A 16,137-nucleotide genomic window follows, 5' to 3' on the forward strand; every position below is an offset into this window, starting at 1 on the left:
ACTGCCTATGCATGTAAGTGATCTTCCAATAAAGACCCTGGGCTGCTGCTGTACCCCGGAGTCTGGACCTTTTAGGGTTAGACAGCCCCAGATTCAAACCCTGCTGTGCTTCTTTCAACCTATGGGACCTTGGACGAGTCACTTATCCTATTCTATCTCTTCGGCGCTTAGCCCAGAGCCATGGTTTACTAGGTGCTGATTATCATTATCCTCATTGCGACCTCTAAGATCAGGGTGAGTGAGGTGCTAGGAAGCATCAAGGATTCCTGCTGCCATTCTCTTTCACCCTGAATCCCTGGGGCTGCAGGGTGACTTTTAATAGAGTCGTTTACACCTTCAACTGGCATGGATGCCTCTACCTAAATGGGAATCACCATTCCCCTCTCAGAGAGATCCTCAGGGCACCTTGTTCTGCTTCCTGCAGCTCATCTCACCTGGCCCTCAAGGAGAAAGGAACTGCGGAGAGGTTCTGTTTGTTCTGGCTAGAAAAGCAGGTTCCTCCTTGCTTGTCCCTGGTTGGAACCCCTGGGTTTCTGAAACAGGATTTCTGTCATCACTCGTCAACAGGCTGTCCTGAAATACCAGGAAAGGGTGCTGGGAAACTGAACTGGGGAACTATATGCCCTAGCATGGATAGGCTGCACTGACAGGAGACCAAACCTGGCTGAGGATGAGCAAGCACAGGGGCCAAATCACACAGTGGCCACCAGTAGCTCAGTTTCCATGGCAATGTCTGGCTTCTAGAGATGGAGGTGACTACCTGGGAGAAAGTCTGGCTTCCTCCCATCCTCCTCCAAGGTAAGGGTCTTCTTCTCTGGCTGGGAGAAGCTGCTGAGGTCCCTGCCAGGGGCCATCTGTGCTGGCTCACCTGCAGGAGATGAGGAAGGGGAGCAAGGGGACAGTTCTCCAACACGTGGACTAAGAAAATGCCCAGCTCCCTAAATCCATCCACAGTCACATACTCTGACTTTATCCTTGCCAGGCGTCTGCCTCAGGAGGGAGACAGAACAGATGCTAGAGTTCAGACCTCCTGAAATGGTGATGCTTCCAATTGGCTCTAAAAAAAAAAAAGAAACTCTTGGATGGAAAATTACCACCAGCCCCATTAGCAATTAAGCAAATGAGAAGAGGCTGTTTGAAGCATCAGGTGCCATTGCAGGTTGTCTAAAGGAGTGAGTAGCTGTCAGGAGGGACTGTCAGGAGATCCCAGAGGGGCATTACCAGGCAGGCATGGGGCAGGGAGAGCAAGTACACATGTATGTGGGTTTAATTTGTTTTATGCACACGATAGGAGGCTAAAGGTATGTGTAAAAAGTAAGTTGTTGGCTGGGTGCGGTGACTCACACCTGTAATCCCACTACTTTTGGAGGCCAAAGTGAGTGGATCGCCTGAGTCCAGGAGTTTGAGATCAGCCTGGGCAAAACCTAGCAAAATCCCATCTCTACAAAAAAACACAAAAAATTACCCGGGTGTGGTGGCATATGCCTGTGATCCCAGCTACTAAGGAGGCTAAGGTGGGAGGATTGCTTGAGCCTGGGAAGTCGACGATGTAGCGAGCCTAGATTATGCCACTGCACTCTGACCTGGGTGACAGAGCCAGATTTTGTCTAAAAAAAAAAAAAAGTTGCTGACAGTTTAGGTCACAGAATCACAAAATGTTAAAGCTGGAAGGAGTCTTAGTGATCATTTGGTCCAAATTCATTTTACAGTTGTGGAAACTGAGGCCCAGAGGTAAGTGACTTACCCAGGGCCGTGAAAGTGGTCAGTCACAAAGTCAAGTCGGGTTGCAGATTCCCAGCTCCTGATGCAATGCTCTAGACAGTCAATTTCATACACAGGAACAGTGCTTGTTATTTGAAGCATTTCAACGGAAAGGCCTTGTATACAGTGACTCATGAACTCTGCTTCCCTCTTCCATTTCTCTTTTATATCAATTTAGACTCTTAAGTATGACTTTTGGGCTCAGGTGGGCCATTTTCATAGTTACCTGTGAAACATAGTCTGCATAACATTTGGCTATGTGGGATAAAACCCACCGATCCTATTTCATTATGAAAATTAAAATGCTAGTTGCCATTAAAATAGAATGTATGTGCATACATAATATAAAATAAGGAATTATATGCAGACTTGGAAAGCAAAGACATCTCATGGCTTTCTTTATGGATTGTTTATCCTATTTAAGAACATTCTATTTTAATTCTGTGTAACCTGGCTAATTTTCTACTAGCTTTACAATTCAGGCCCTGCCCCTTGCTTAATCCCTCTTCCTCCAGAAGGCAGGGCTGTAGTGGCCACCAGGAAGGCTTAGGATGACAGGACTCTAGGAGTCCCCTTGTCCCTGCCTGCCACCAGGAGTTCGTGAGTACCACTGGCTGCTGCTAGATCCTTCCATTGATGGAGTATTTCTTTGGGGAATGTTAAAGAAAGAGGAGTTACTAGTTTCCACCTAATTTTTCTCCCCAGCAATGAAGCCAAATCCCTGAAAAGCCTCATCCAACCTTGGCATTCCTAATTGTATGTAGCCTCTTTGATTCAGTACTCAAGCAAGGCCATCAAGGTACACATACATGCACACGCACAGAATACTCTATGACTCACTCTATGAGCGAGTTTCACTCACTCCTGGGTATATATCTTAGAGAAACTCACAAAAGTGCACAAGGAGACATACAGAGGAATGTCATAGCAGCATTTCTTGTAACAGTAAAAAAATAAAAAGTAAAAGAAACATGTAGATATACATCAACCACATAGGACTGTGGCATATCCATACAATGGAATATCATACATCAGTGAAAAAGGAAATAAACTAGCGCTGCATGTGTCTGCACAGATGAAACTGAAATATTTAATGTTGAGTGAAAATAGTGTGATACAATTTAAATGAAGTTTAAAAACACTTTATGGAACTCAGGGTTTACAGAGACATGTAGTAAGTGTATGAGGGAATGCCTGGGATGATAAACCCCAAATCTAAGGTCATGGTCTTCTGAGTAAAGGGCACTGAGGGTACTTCAATTGTAGTTGTCAAGTTTTATTAAACATGGCAGTGGTTCATAAGTGCTTATCAGATGATTTCTTCTGCATTTTACATGCCAAAATATTAGGTAAAAAGGGGGAAAAAAAGAAAACACCAGGCAGCTGACCCTGTTGGAAATTTTTTATTTACCACTGCAAGGTTTTTGCTCCAAAGTGTCACACCAGACATATGACTACAATGTCTCATGCGTCTTTTTGTGCTTTAGTTCGTGACTGCAAAACACACACTTAGCATTTGACAACAGGAAACACAGAGGGCAGAAACAAATCACAAGGACTAGTTGGTTTAGGCTACAGCCACATTTCACCCAGGACTCCTTTACATCCAAGAGAAATGGACCCTGAATAACTGGTCTCCTAGCTGACTCTCTGTGCCCAGCTTTGTTTGGGGTGACTTGTCATTCAACCCACACAAAAAGTTATACCTCAAATCAAAATGGACAGACATATGCAAGGTCTTAATAAGTGCTCAACAAATAGATATTGATTTGATGCAAGAGGTGGAGTCACAGATTAATGAGGGCGAACTCCTATTTTCTACTTCAGAAATCTCTGAAGAAAGAACCAGATCACCTTTTTGGGCAACACTGCATTCTGAAATGGTCTCTCATCTTATTTTCACCTCTGCCTCACACCCTTTTTAGAAATGCTCGCTGGCATCACACAAGGTGTTCCTTTAAAAAATGATGAGATGCTTTCACACAGGCTCAATTACTGTAATTTGATAGTAAATTGTCAATGTTTCTGGTATAAGGTAAGCTGATGTAAAGACTACTGAAATATTTTGATTTGGCAGTTTGACATCTCTGGGTAATTTAAAATGCACTAAGATGGAGTTTCAGTGGAAAAGCAGAGCAATTATATTCTCTTCATCTGTTGCTTACATTTACATGGAGAGCAATGAATTGTCATTAGGCAAATAGCAATACTCAATGTCATGAATTTCTAGCCTGACTGCTGAGACATCTGATGCCTTTACCATTGAGAACTCAGCTAGGACTCTAATTTTTATGTCATTTGCAGTGTCTCTTTCTGCCTACTCCGCCAGGCATTCTTAATTCATTAACTCACTCAACAAATACATGTGGAGCACCCATGAGACAGCTTTATCCCAGGCACTTAGACCACAGTGAACATAACAGACAACTCTCCTTCAAAATGTATCTCATTTCTGTAATCCCTGCTAAGTGAGGTCAAGGCTGACATCTAAGATGTTCTGTGGTGGAACCTGGCTCCCATCAGGGGCAACCTTTAATTTGGATTCTGGAAGACTAAAACTTGGAGATAAAAAAAAAAAAGAAGAAGAAGAAGAAGAAGGAGAAGGAGGAGAAGAAAAAGAAGAAGAATGAAGGGATGCTTCATGACCGAATGATGATGGGTGGAGTTGATAACTCTGGGATCAGGGGCCCCGCCCAGCCCACCTGAAATTCCTTTGATGGTACTATAAGGCAGCTGCATAGATTTATAAGGAGCCATGTTTCCTGATTTTTAGTCTAGAATCCAACTTTTCTAGATTGGAGTAGTAGATGTTACCAAGAAGAGAATGCTCGTCAGCTTTCAGCTTATAGGAAATGTTTTGCTTTCTTTTAGCCATACCAACCAAAGAGAAGAAACCAGTATGGTGAAGAGATCTCTAAAACATGTTATAGAAAACCACTAACAAGTGCTTTCCTAAACAACACTTGGCAGGTGCTGGTCAACCTCATGATGAAGGTTTCCAATTATCCAAAAGACTTCCCATGAAAGAGGGATTCAATATTTTTTCTGTTTTTTCAGAGGATGGGTAGAAGTTATTTCTAATGCTTTTCTATGTCTGTACAGAAAGAAAAAATAATGACCATAGGTTATAAGGTTCCTGCTCAGATTCTCGGGGAGAGGCCAAGTATAACTTGACTTGTTGAAGGAATGAAGCCCTTACCCATCTTGTCTAGGAATTCTGTCTTTGGGCAGTGGATTAGGGTGACATCTGAAAGCCCAGAGTTTTAATGTTAATAGAGAGGGGTCCAAAGGCAGAATCCATGGTTCTGGAAATACCATGATGCTTTTGGCACTTTCTGGGCATTCTCAGCTGCCAAATTAAAGTGAAAAATAGGCTGGGCATGGTGGCTCACACTGGTAATCCCAGTACTTTGGGAGGCCGAGGCGGGTAGATCACCTGAGGTCTGGAGTTGAAGACCAGCCTGGCCAACATGGTAAAACCCCATCTCTACTAAAAGTACAAAAATTAGCTGGGCATGTTGGTGGGCGCCTGTAATCCCAGCTACCCGGGAGGCTGAGACAGGAGAATCACTTGAACTTGGAAGGCAGAGGTTGCAGTGAGCTGAGATCGCGCCACTGCACTCCAGCCTAGGCAACAAAGAGCAAAACTCCATCTAAAAAAAAAAAAAAAAAAAAAAATAGTAACTTAGCTTAAAGATGATCTGCTGGTGGCCTCAGAGTTTGTTTTTAGCCAGGGAGTGCCTACAGGTTTTGAACACTATTTCATCTATTATATCATTCACTGGGGTAGGCTTCCTAGTCATTAGTCCTATCTTATACAGCTGGCCAAACAGGTTCTGAAGGGCAATGTCAACAAGAGAACCCAGGAATCCTGGTTCAGGGGTAAGTACTGTATCCACTCAGCAAGGCTCATAATTTAGATTTAATTAACAACGTGGACATCTGTTTAGAATAACAAGGTAGGAATTCAAAACCTAGCTGCTAGTTGTTTACCCATTCAAGTGAAAACACATTTACCCATTCAAGTGAAAACAGAGGGAGGCACAGTTGCAAAAGACCTGATTTCCTTTTTAAAACTGTCTTTCTTCTCTGCCTACATGTAGCCAGATGTCATAGACTAAGTCAATAACTAAATTCCTCCTGAAGTGACTGGAACACTGAGAAGGGACCGGTCTATCTCAGAGAGTCACTTTGGTGATGCTGGTGGGTGTGACATCTAGCAATCAGAACCCAGCCAATGACTCACAGGAGATCCCACCTGTACTTTGTTAGGGATGGTCTCCCCAAGGATAACAGAAACTGATTTTAAGATAAAAACAATAAAATTCTTCAATAAAAAGCGCAAAATTCAGTCCAAGAGCAGGGTCCTTATGAAATGCACAAATTAAAGTATTAAGAATTAAAATAATTAAATAAAAAAGCCGAGGCCCCATATTTCACACTGATGGTTGAGGTGTCCAGCATTGGAACTGGCTGCACCATGGTTTTGGGACTCCATCAAGGACTGTGGCCGAAAACCTGTGTGGAATGTTGTAGAAGGAATTTCTCCAAGTACAGTGCTCCACCCTCTACATCAACTTGTTAAAAATGAAGGCTCCTGGGCTTCGACCAGGAATACCCACTAAGAATGTCTCCAGGTGAGCCTAGGAATCTGCTGGTGACTCTTCACATGCTAAAGTTTGAGAACTGCCTGGTGACTGCCCTGCGTGGTGAGCTTGATTGAACGCTGGCTAAGGTTTCTTTCCATCTGGGCAACCTCTAACTCTAGGAGTTGATCCAGGATACTTTCACTTCCTTCATCATTTTTGAAATGCTTGTTTTTCAAAAAGCCAAATTCTTCTTTGCATCCATGATTCCCACATTTAGCTTTCCCTGCATCTGGCCTAACCCCACCTATAAAACAGGCATAGGAACTGTATTTGATAAGCATCTCTTTCAATAACACAGATGGGCAAAATGCATTCCTCAGTATGACCCGCATATTCCATTTCCACACACTGTCCTGCTCTGTCTTGCTTATTTCTTAGAAACAGGAGTATGATGAGAGAGCCATCCTAGCCTTGCAAACACATCTGTCACTGTCTTCTGGGTGTCAGAATGAGGAAGGGGCACAGAGAAGAGGTTGCAGAAGATGGGTCAGGGCTGTCCAAGAAGGGAGGCGGCCAGGCAGCTGGTTACAGGTGCAGCTGGTGCCACATGGCAATCTGCCGGCGAGGGTTTTTGAGCATCTCCTCCCAGTGGCTGCGCTCAGAGCCCGAAGTGTGCAGGCCCAGGCTGCAGTGGCCAAGCACACAGCTCTGCCCTGACTCGTCCTGGCCCAGCACTTCCAGCTCTACACTGGAGGCCTGCAGCAGGTCATCGGGCAGCTCAAACATGATCATCTCGTTCCACACGGGGTTGATCTTGTGCTTGGCTCGTTTAGTCTGCTTCTTCTTCAGCTTCCGAGCCTGATGCTTCAAGGTCACCTTGACAGAAACATCTGGGGAGGGGCAGAGGGGAAAAAGAGACAGAGAGAAGGGCCAAGAGTGAGTTTCTGGGATCTGGCAGGGCCCAGGACAAAGCTCCCTCCTGGTGCTAGAAAGATGATATCTCTAGCTCAAGAGTTCGGACATCTGCGCCCCATATACCCAATATCCTAGAGGGCTCAGTTTTTCCTTCTGGATACCCCAGCAGAGGTCCCAAGTCTATGTGACCATAGAAGGCTCTGCTATAACAGCAGGAAAGCATCCCATCTGGACAATCTGGAATTCTAGGAGTCGATCCAGGATACTTTCACTTCCTTGCATTGGAGATTATTCTCTGCTCCCCCACTGGGCCATGCATTCATTCAACAAATATTAAGTGCCTACCCTATGGCAGGCACTGGTCTAGATGTGGGGATACAGCAGAAGTTCTTGCCTCTACAGAACTTGCACTAAAGTGTAGGAAACAGCCAATACCACGATATATAAGGCTGACCACTGGGTGGCCTGTGATTGGGGCATGTTAGAGTACCAAGAGGGAACCACCCTTTGCTACATGACTTCATATCCCCACATCAAACCAGGTCCATGACAATAGCTCAGGGGTCCTGCAGCTGGATTTTAAACTCAGACCAGAAAAATGAAGCCAGCCCCCAAGTCTTCATCCCCTTGATTCTTGGTCTAAGCAATTTTGTCTGTTATTAAAATAGGAGATCCCCTGCTGGTTGGTTGAATTCTTCTGATCCGTACTTTTTAAAGTTTTATTTGAAGACCCCCAACTTCCTATGGAAGAGGGATGAAGGCAGACTGCCTGTTCCTGCACACTCCTCCAAACTCAGGACACTGCAGCAAGAGAGCTGGCCCCGAGGAAATCCACAAACAGGTCACCAGGTGAGCTTTCATGTCACATCACAAGGCTGGACTGGATTACTTAGGGTTTCCAAAGCTAATGTGAGAATAATTGTTACTTTGTATTTAATGCGGTAATTACCACCCCTGGGAGGTTAGTTTGTTATTTCTGCAGAGATAGTTGAGAGAGGAAGTGTTCTACTGTAATTGTCCTGACAGGAGCTATAAAAGAAAGCAAGAAGCAAAGAATTGTCTAAAGGGAATGAGAATAAAAGCATTGAACTTTGACCTTTGACTCAGGAAACTGCCAGCCAGACCAACTCTTCTGATTTCATTAGCCCCAAGTCTTTTGCTTGAAATTCAGAATGCAGTGGCAATTCTTTATTTGTACTCTGCTATAAATAGAGACTTATTTATATCTTGCTAGGAGCATGTGGCTGCCAGTCCAGGTATTATCTGGCTAGCTGAGGATGCTTTCCTGCTGATATAGGAGAGCTTGCTTTGGTCTCCAAGATGCTGAACCTGGGCTGGGGTGTCCATAAGGAAAAACTGAGGCTTCCGGGGTGTTGAAGAAAAGCTTATTTGGGTATATGGGGCACAGATGCCTGAAACCTCAGGCCTCAGCCCACGTACCCACACACCTTCTGCCATCACCCACACTCAGCTGGTGTGAGGGTGGCAGTTGGCAAAAGGCTGAGAAGAGAGAAGAGACTGGGGTGGGTGGGGGGAGTGCAGTGGTGGTGAGTTCAGACAGGAGGGGAAGAACCTGGGCTTCCTGACAGCTGCCTGAAAGGTGGGTCCAGTCAGATATGGGTGACAAAGGCTGGGCCAAGTTTTCCCAACTAGTCCAGGCCCTTCACTCCATGGCTATAGTCCGACCCTTGGCTTCTTGTGCTCTGTGGTTAGGGCTGATGGTTCTCATAGTGGATCTCCAAGGTAGGGAGCCCCAGGTGGCTCACACTTGGGTCCTAATGGATGGGATTGGTCCAAGAGTAAACGGATGTGAACTCGAAGAAGTGAGTGTGTCCTTGAAAATCAGTTTGTGAACTTAGGGTGAAGAACACAGCTGAGTATGGTTCTGTAGATGTGCTCATATTCCACCTCCCTGCTTACCTGTGACCATTTCCTCCCAGGCACCACCTCCCTCAGCACACACTCCCGGTAACTGGATGGGCCTTGGCCATCCTCTCATATCTCACTCACCCTTCCCCAGGAGCTCCTTGGACTGGTTAGAGTGGAGGTTCTTGGCTTTAATCAGCACCACCAGGAGGCGGTTGGCAGCTGGGAGGTAGCTGATGGATAGAAGGACCTCTCCAGCTCCTGCAGATGGCTCCTGAAACAGAAGAGGAGACACAGGAGGGGAGTCTCACCTGGGGACGGCTTCTGACCCAGCAACAGATGCTGAAGCTGGGGTCATGCTGGATTTGCATCCAACAGGCATCCTTGAAACCATTTACCCATCAATTCTGGGGTCTCCACCCTTGCAGAAGAGAGCAAGGCACAGAGGAATTCTATGTGGCATGCACTTCAATAGCAATTTCTTTGTTTGCTTCCAAATGTTATTTTTCACATACCATATAGTCAAATCCAACATACAAAACAGAGCAAAGAAATGCTACTCAGAATGCAGCAGGGGAAAGGAGGCCAGAATTCCCCATTACCCTTCACCTTCCGCCACCCCCAAGCTCCTGGGACACCTCTGTCCTCTAGAGCCTCAGAGAACAGTTTCAGAATCCCTGCATGGGCCCATCAGGTTCCTGGGGGCAGTGGGAGAGTTATAATTCACTACTTTGTTTGAAAAGATAGTTCTTTCCAGCTTCAGGAGGTTGCTTCATCAACAGGGGGACCAGTAATGTCAATGAAGTGCTGGGGCACATGACGGTAGATCATGCCCAGAGGCAACTGGCAATAACCACACCTCGAAGGAGGTGATGCCCTGTGAGGCATCCAAAAAACACATCTATCCCTGCATGCAGCTTTAGAGTAATTCTCCTGAAATTCCTACAGGAGTTTGTTTGGAATTTCAACAAATCCATCAAGGGACAAGAACCACCAAAAGACACCTCCCAGGAGGTGGGTGTTTGATTGCAATCCAAGCTCTGGGGAGACCTGGCAGGAAAGAGAAGGGAGTGTGAGGGCAGGGATCAGCTGAAGGTCAGAAGTCTCGTCTGTTGAGCAGGAAGAAGATGCCCTTCCCTCGAAATTCCAAGGAAGAGGCAGATGTGTGGCCTGCTGTGCCAAGATGGAGAGTGGGGAGTAGGAGTGGGGGAAGGGCCCATGGAAGCTTGTCCTTCTAGATGTCACAGCTTTCAGTCCTGTGCCCCTTCCCTCCAGGTTTGTCCCTCTTTCCCAGCTGTGCAATGAGGGTAATTCAGTGAGGTCTGGTACCAGGACTGGGGCCCTGGCTAACAGCCACCATGGCTTCCTAAGCTTCCTCCCCTCCTGTCACACCTAGGATGTCTGTCCATCCATCCTGGACCAGGCACTCAGAAGGGCTGAAATCAGTTTTTCTTTGCTCACTGTGACCTCTCTGGATTCAATCATTCAGCAAGCATATGTAATGCACCTACTGTGTTCCAGATGCCATAATTAAAGCCATGAACTCAACACAACCAGCCTCAAGGAAGCTTGCAGTCACATGGGGAAGACAGACAGGAAGTGATTAAATATGTAACATCAGGCAGCATTAAATCCTATGAAGAAATATAGATATCAGAGGATGAAGTGAGAAAATGCATATAGCAAGTTCTTAGTAAAGGTCATAAATTACAATTCTAATGACAACAGTCAAAACAACAATTATTAATAACCCAGAACAAGAGTAATGCTGCGAGCATAGACTCTAGACCAGATTAACTGGGTCCAAGTTCCAATCTTACCACTGTGATCTTGGGTAAGTTATTTAACTTTTCTAAGCCTCCATCTCTGCCTAACCCCAATGATTCCACAAGTTTTGAGGGACTGGTCATATGAAGAAATGATTTGGGAGCCTCAAAGGATCTTGGTGATGAAATGAATGATAGCAGCTAACACTTACTAAACATTGTGTGTGAGATGCAATTACATTGTCCATCCCACTAGAAAGTAAGCTCCACTGTGGCCTCTGTTCACACTATGCAACCCCAGCACCTGGGACACAGTGGGCACACAATAAACATTTGTGAATAAAGGGCAGCACATCCCATTTATAATCTTGACGACAACCCCGAGAGGGCTACTGATTTTGTTCCCATTTTAACATAAGAACCTGTGATTCAGAAAGGAAACATCATTGCCAGAGGTCACATAGGCAGGAAATGGCAAAACCAAGCCTTGGAAAGGAGGTCCAGTCTGAGAGCAAAACCTAACTCCTGAATCCGTGGCTCTCCAGCTTTCTCAGTTGACAGCCCTTCCCAACCCTCTCATTTCACAGTGAAGAAACTGAGGCCCAGGGACTTGTACCAGGCACCCAGAGAGGTGTCCATAGAGTTGGGATGGGAACCAGCCTCCCGGCTCACGGTCGATTATTAGAGGGCCACAGGTAGCCCGGGCTATAGCCACAGGGTGACCAGACTTGAGTCCTCTGCTCCCTGCAGACGAGGTGAGAGGAGTCAGCACCTGCTGGCCTCTGCAGGGATCTTCACTTTTGCATAGGGTGAGGTTAGCCTAACCAGCTGCACCATAGCCAGACAATTTCAACAGCACCTGCTCCCTGGGCACTGCTGCTGGAAGTACTTGCGGACTAAAGTAATCCTGGCTTTCTTCTTCCTTTCCCTGGTTTTCCCTGGTTTTCTCTGGTTTTCTCTTTCTCTCAGGTCTCAGTGAACCATGCAAGACTGCCCTTGGAGGTTAATATGCAGAACCTACAAAGAACTTAAACAAATTTACAACAACAACAAAAAACAAACAATCCCATCAAAAAGTGGGCAAAGGATATGAACAGACACCTCTCAAAAGAAGACATTTATGTAGCCAACAGACATATGAAAAAATGCTCATCATCACTGGTTTTCAGAGAAATGCAAATCAAAACCACAAAGAGATACCATCTCACTCCAGGTAGAATGGCGATCATTAAAGTCAGGAAACAACAGAGGCTGGAGAGGATGTGGAGAAATAGGAATGCTTTTACACTGTTGGTGGGAGTATAAACTAGTTCAACCATTGTGGAAGACAGTGTGGCGATTCCTCGAGGATCTAGAACTAGAAATACCATTTGACCCAGTGATCCCATTACTGGGTATATACCCAATGGATTATAAACCATGCTACTATAAAGACACATGCACACATATGTTAATTGCAGCACTAGTCACAATAGCAGACTTGGAACCAACCCAAATGTCCATCAATGATAGACTGGATTAAGAAAATGTGGCACATATACACAATGGAATACTATGCAGCCATAAAAAAGGATGAGTTCATGTCCTTTGCAGGCACATGGATGAAGCTGTAAACCATCATTCTCAGCAAAGTATCACAAGGACAGAAAACCAAACACCACATGTTCTCACTCTTAGGTGGGACTTGAACAATGAGATCACTTGGACACAGGGCAGGGAACATCACATGCCAGGGCATGTCGGGTGGTGGGGGGCTGGGGGAGGGATAACGTTAGGAGGAATACATAATATAGATGACTAGTTGATGAGTGCAGCAAACCAACATGGCATATGTATACCTATGTATCAAACCTACACGTTCTGCACATGTATCCTAGAACTTAAAGTATAATAATAATTTTAAAAGACTGCCCTTGGAGTGGGTTGCCCTGTGAATCCCTCTTGATGCACATGGCACTTTTGGCGGGGTATATTCCAGCTAGAACTGGGCACTGTGGGCATGTCTGTTAACCCATTCTGGCCTAGAGAAGAAAAACATTTGAGCTGCAATGACTGAGGGCTCCACTCACCTTGTTCAAATCAGCCCATCAGCCCACACCCTCTAGCTGGGGCAAGGGGATCCCTGGCCTGGACTTACAGCTTTCTCCTGCCCTATACACCCAGAAGTTCACCTCCTACTTCTAACTCCATGCCACCCTCTGAGGCTGTTCACATTTGTAGTAAACAGGTCAGTGATCAAAGCAGTTGTGAGTATGTATTTGCAGAACAGAGACAGCTACAGAAAGTATGATAATTATTAGGATGAGCTATGAAGTCAGGATTTCATCTTAATTACTGTTGCTGTGTCCCTAGCTCTTGGCACAGCGCCTGGCACATGGTAGAAACTGGGCAAGGTATTTGCAGAATGAATGAATGAGTGAATGATGGCTGCTCTTCTAGGGGGCAGTGAGAGAAGCTGCTAGGTGCCTGAGACTTCTTCCTAGATTGGCTGTATTTCTGCCTTTTGGGGGCTGTATCAAGTCCCAAAGCCCAGCAGGGGAATCTCTCCATCTCGAGAGAAAGCTAGTTTACTAATTTAATAATCCTAAGTATTGATTCCTTCTCCCAGGATCCCCATCTGTGATTCCACAGAAGTCCCAAATCAGACACTAACTAGAGAGTGGGCTTTGGAACAGCTGAGTTCCATCTGAGAGTGGCTGTGATTTTTCTATCAATTTTCTGAGCCTGGGAAAGCGGAAAAAATGGAGCAAGGAGGAAATCATAGCAAAAAGAGGAGCAGGCAGTGGGTGAAATGTACTCTTCCCTCCTGCAGTCTGGGTGTGTATTAGGAAAGATGCCTGCTGGTCACACCTCATACTTGTCAGGTGGTTTTCATGGCAAGTAATGAGATAGCACAGGATTTCGAGTCAGATCAACCTAGCCTCAAGGTCTGCCGTTTCCTGGCTGTGGGACCCTGTGTGGATTCCTGAACTACTATAACCATCAGTTTCCTCATCTGTAAGGGGGATAGTCATGGTGCCTCTCTCATCTGGTTGATTTGGGCAGTGGCAGCACTCAGGTGGAGTCCTAAGCATAGCAACCGATACATGGTGAGCATTAAAAAATTGTGCCCTTGGCCTGGCGCGGTGGCTCACGCCTGTAATCCTAGGACTTTGAGAGGCCGAGGTGGGTAGATCACAAGGTCAGGAGATCAAGACCATCCTGGTCAACATGGTGAAACCCTGTCTCTACTAAAAATACAAAAATTAGCTGGGTGTAGTGGTGTGTGCCTGTAATCCCAGCTACTCGGGAGGCTGAGGCACGAGAATCACTTGAACCCAGGCGGCAGAGGTTGCAGTGAGCTGAGATCACACCACTGCACTCCAGCCTGGCAACAAAGCGAGACTCTGTCTCAAAAAAATAATAATAATAATAATAGTGCCCTAATCAGTATTTTTCTCTTTGCTTTAGCACGAGGGTTGGCAAACATTTTCTGCAAAGTGCCTAATAATACCTATTTGGGGCTATGCAGCTTAGACAGTCTTCAGATCAGTTTAGCACTGCCCATCTGGCTGAGAGACTAGTCACCCAGAAGGTTCCCTCAAGGCACCACAGTGCAGGCCCTTAGATGAGGCTTTGACCCAGGGGCCTAAGCAACTACATACCATCTTGTAGCCCTGACCTTCCCAGACCCCCTTGCTGTCTTGGCCCATGGGGAACAATGATTTGCTCCCCAGGGGTCCTCTCTCTTGAGGGCTGCGGCATCTCAGAAGACCCTTCTTTCCCACTCGTGGCCCCCCAACAGCAGATATGGGTAAAACATCCTGAGTCTGGGGATTGCGTGGATCACCGGGCTCTGGGCCTGCCCCCAGCCCTGATTGCTCCTTCAGAGCCCAACACACGGGGCCTTCTAGAATTGTTTATCAGAGCACATTGGTTAGGTCGCTCTTACATGGCTCAGAGTGGAACATGTTGATATCATCATCATTTGTCTGTGCCAATTTGTGCCCTAGTCTGTACACTCCTGAGTGGTGGAGCTCCACCCTTCCCCTCTTCATGCTCACCTGCAAAAAGGAAGGAAGGTAGAATGCCCTGCAGTGTCTGGCACATAGTAGGAGCGCACAGAGTATAACTGGATTGAAATAGGGACAATACTTCATAGCAGTAAAGGTAATACACGCAGCATGGCATTTTCCATGATGGCAGAGAGAGTCTTTGCATGGCAAGTTAGAGCCAAGACTAGGAGCAGACACTAGGGATCCCAGATCCTGGGCCATGGGTCTCCTCTAGCCCTCTGCTCCATTCAATACTCCAACCTCCCTTCCAGCCCCAAGCCAGGGAGGTCTCTGAGGCTTGTTCCCTAAGACCTGGCCTAGAGTTGCTTGGAGGACACCAGGTTCTGCCATCCCAAGCTGCACTGGCAAGTTTTCCCTTTCTAACCCAGGGTAACCCTACCTTCGCTGAAGTCTTCAGCTCACCCCACTGGGCAGCCCCTAGAGGCACAGATGTCCCATCCAGGCCCAGGCAGAGCTCCCCGGCTACACTGTGGCGGGAGAAGCGGTCGCAGGTCCTCAAGGTCAGCGTCAGGGTGGCTGTGGGGAGCTCCTCCTCCGCCAGGGGGAGCACCAGGCCCTCCTCCCAGGTGGTGTGCAGCTGCCGCTTCTTTAGGGCTGTCTGCGCCTCCACAGAGCCAGTCCTATTGGCCACACTCCCTTGGACATAGCAGTCACAGCCTCCATCGTGGTTACTGGTCACAGCTGCAGGCAAGGAGAACAACACAGGCATGGGACTTCCTGAGGACAAGTGGAGGGGGCAGAAGCATGCCTTGCTTGGGGTTGTGGAATCCAACTTAATGATGTGACCTTGGGTGTCTGAAAGGCTGACCATGCCGGGCACCAGGGAATCGCCTTTCACTGAGACATTTAGAAATAGATCATTTGAGGAGGCTGGCCTCAGCACACGCCGATTCTCTTTCTTGGAGAACAGGGACAAGACTTGGCATTTCCTGGAGCCCCCTGAACTCCGGATTCTGAAATTTTGCCAAGGTGCCAGGGCTTGCTGCTGGGGGCCTTTACTAGTGGTGCTGCTGACACATAACTGTTTGTTCTGAACTTTAAATAGTCACCACGTAACCATTTTCCATGCGAATCACTTGGCTCTTACCTCATGAGTGAGTGTGGCTTTATGTTCTGAACCTTGGTGTTTTCAAAGCTTCACAATGTGTGGATCTGCCCAGAAATTTACACCTTTGGTGCTTTTCT

At 46.4% G+C, this 16,137-nt stretch overlaps 1 protein-coding gene across 1 annotated transcript in view; it reads right to left on the minus strand.

The window, feature by feature from the left end:
• Positions 1–5,669: 5,669 nt before the first annotated feature.
• SYT13 (synaptotagmin 13) overlaps positions 5,670–16,137 on the minus strand; it is a 44,241-nt gene continuing 33,773 nt past the window's right edge. Inside the window, exons 4-6 of the mRNA XM_010371037.2 lie at positions 15,332–15,633; positions 9,276–9,405; positions 5,670–7,240 (exon numbers count right to left, since the gene is read on the minus strand). Coding sequence (XP_010369339.1) covers positions 6,936–7,240; positions 9,276–9,405; positions 15,332–15,633 — 737 coding nt within the window. The 3' untranslated portion in view covers positions 5,670–6,935. The remainder of the gene's footprint in view (positions 7,241–9,275; positions 9,406–15,331; positions 15,634–16,137) is intronic.

The sequence above is a fragment of the Rhinopithecus roxellana genome, chromosome 15 (genome assembly GCF_007565055.1).
Source record: "Rhinopithecus roxellana isolate Shanxi Qingling chromosome 15, ASM756505v1, whole genome shotgun sequence".
NCBI lineage: Eukaryota > Metazoa > Chordata > Mammalia > Primates > Cercopithecidae > Rhinopithecus > Rhinopithecus roxellana.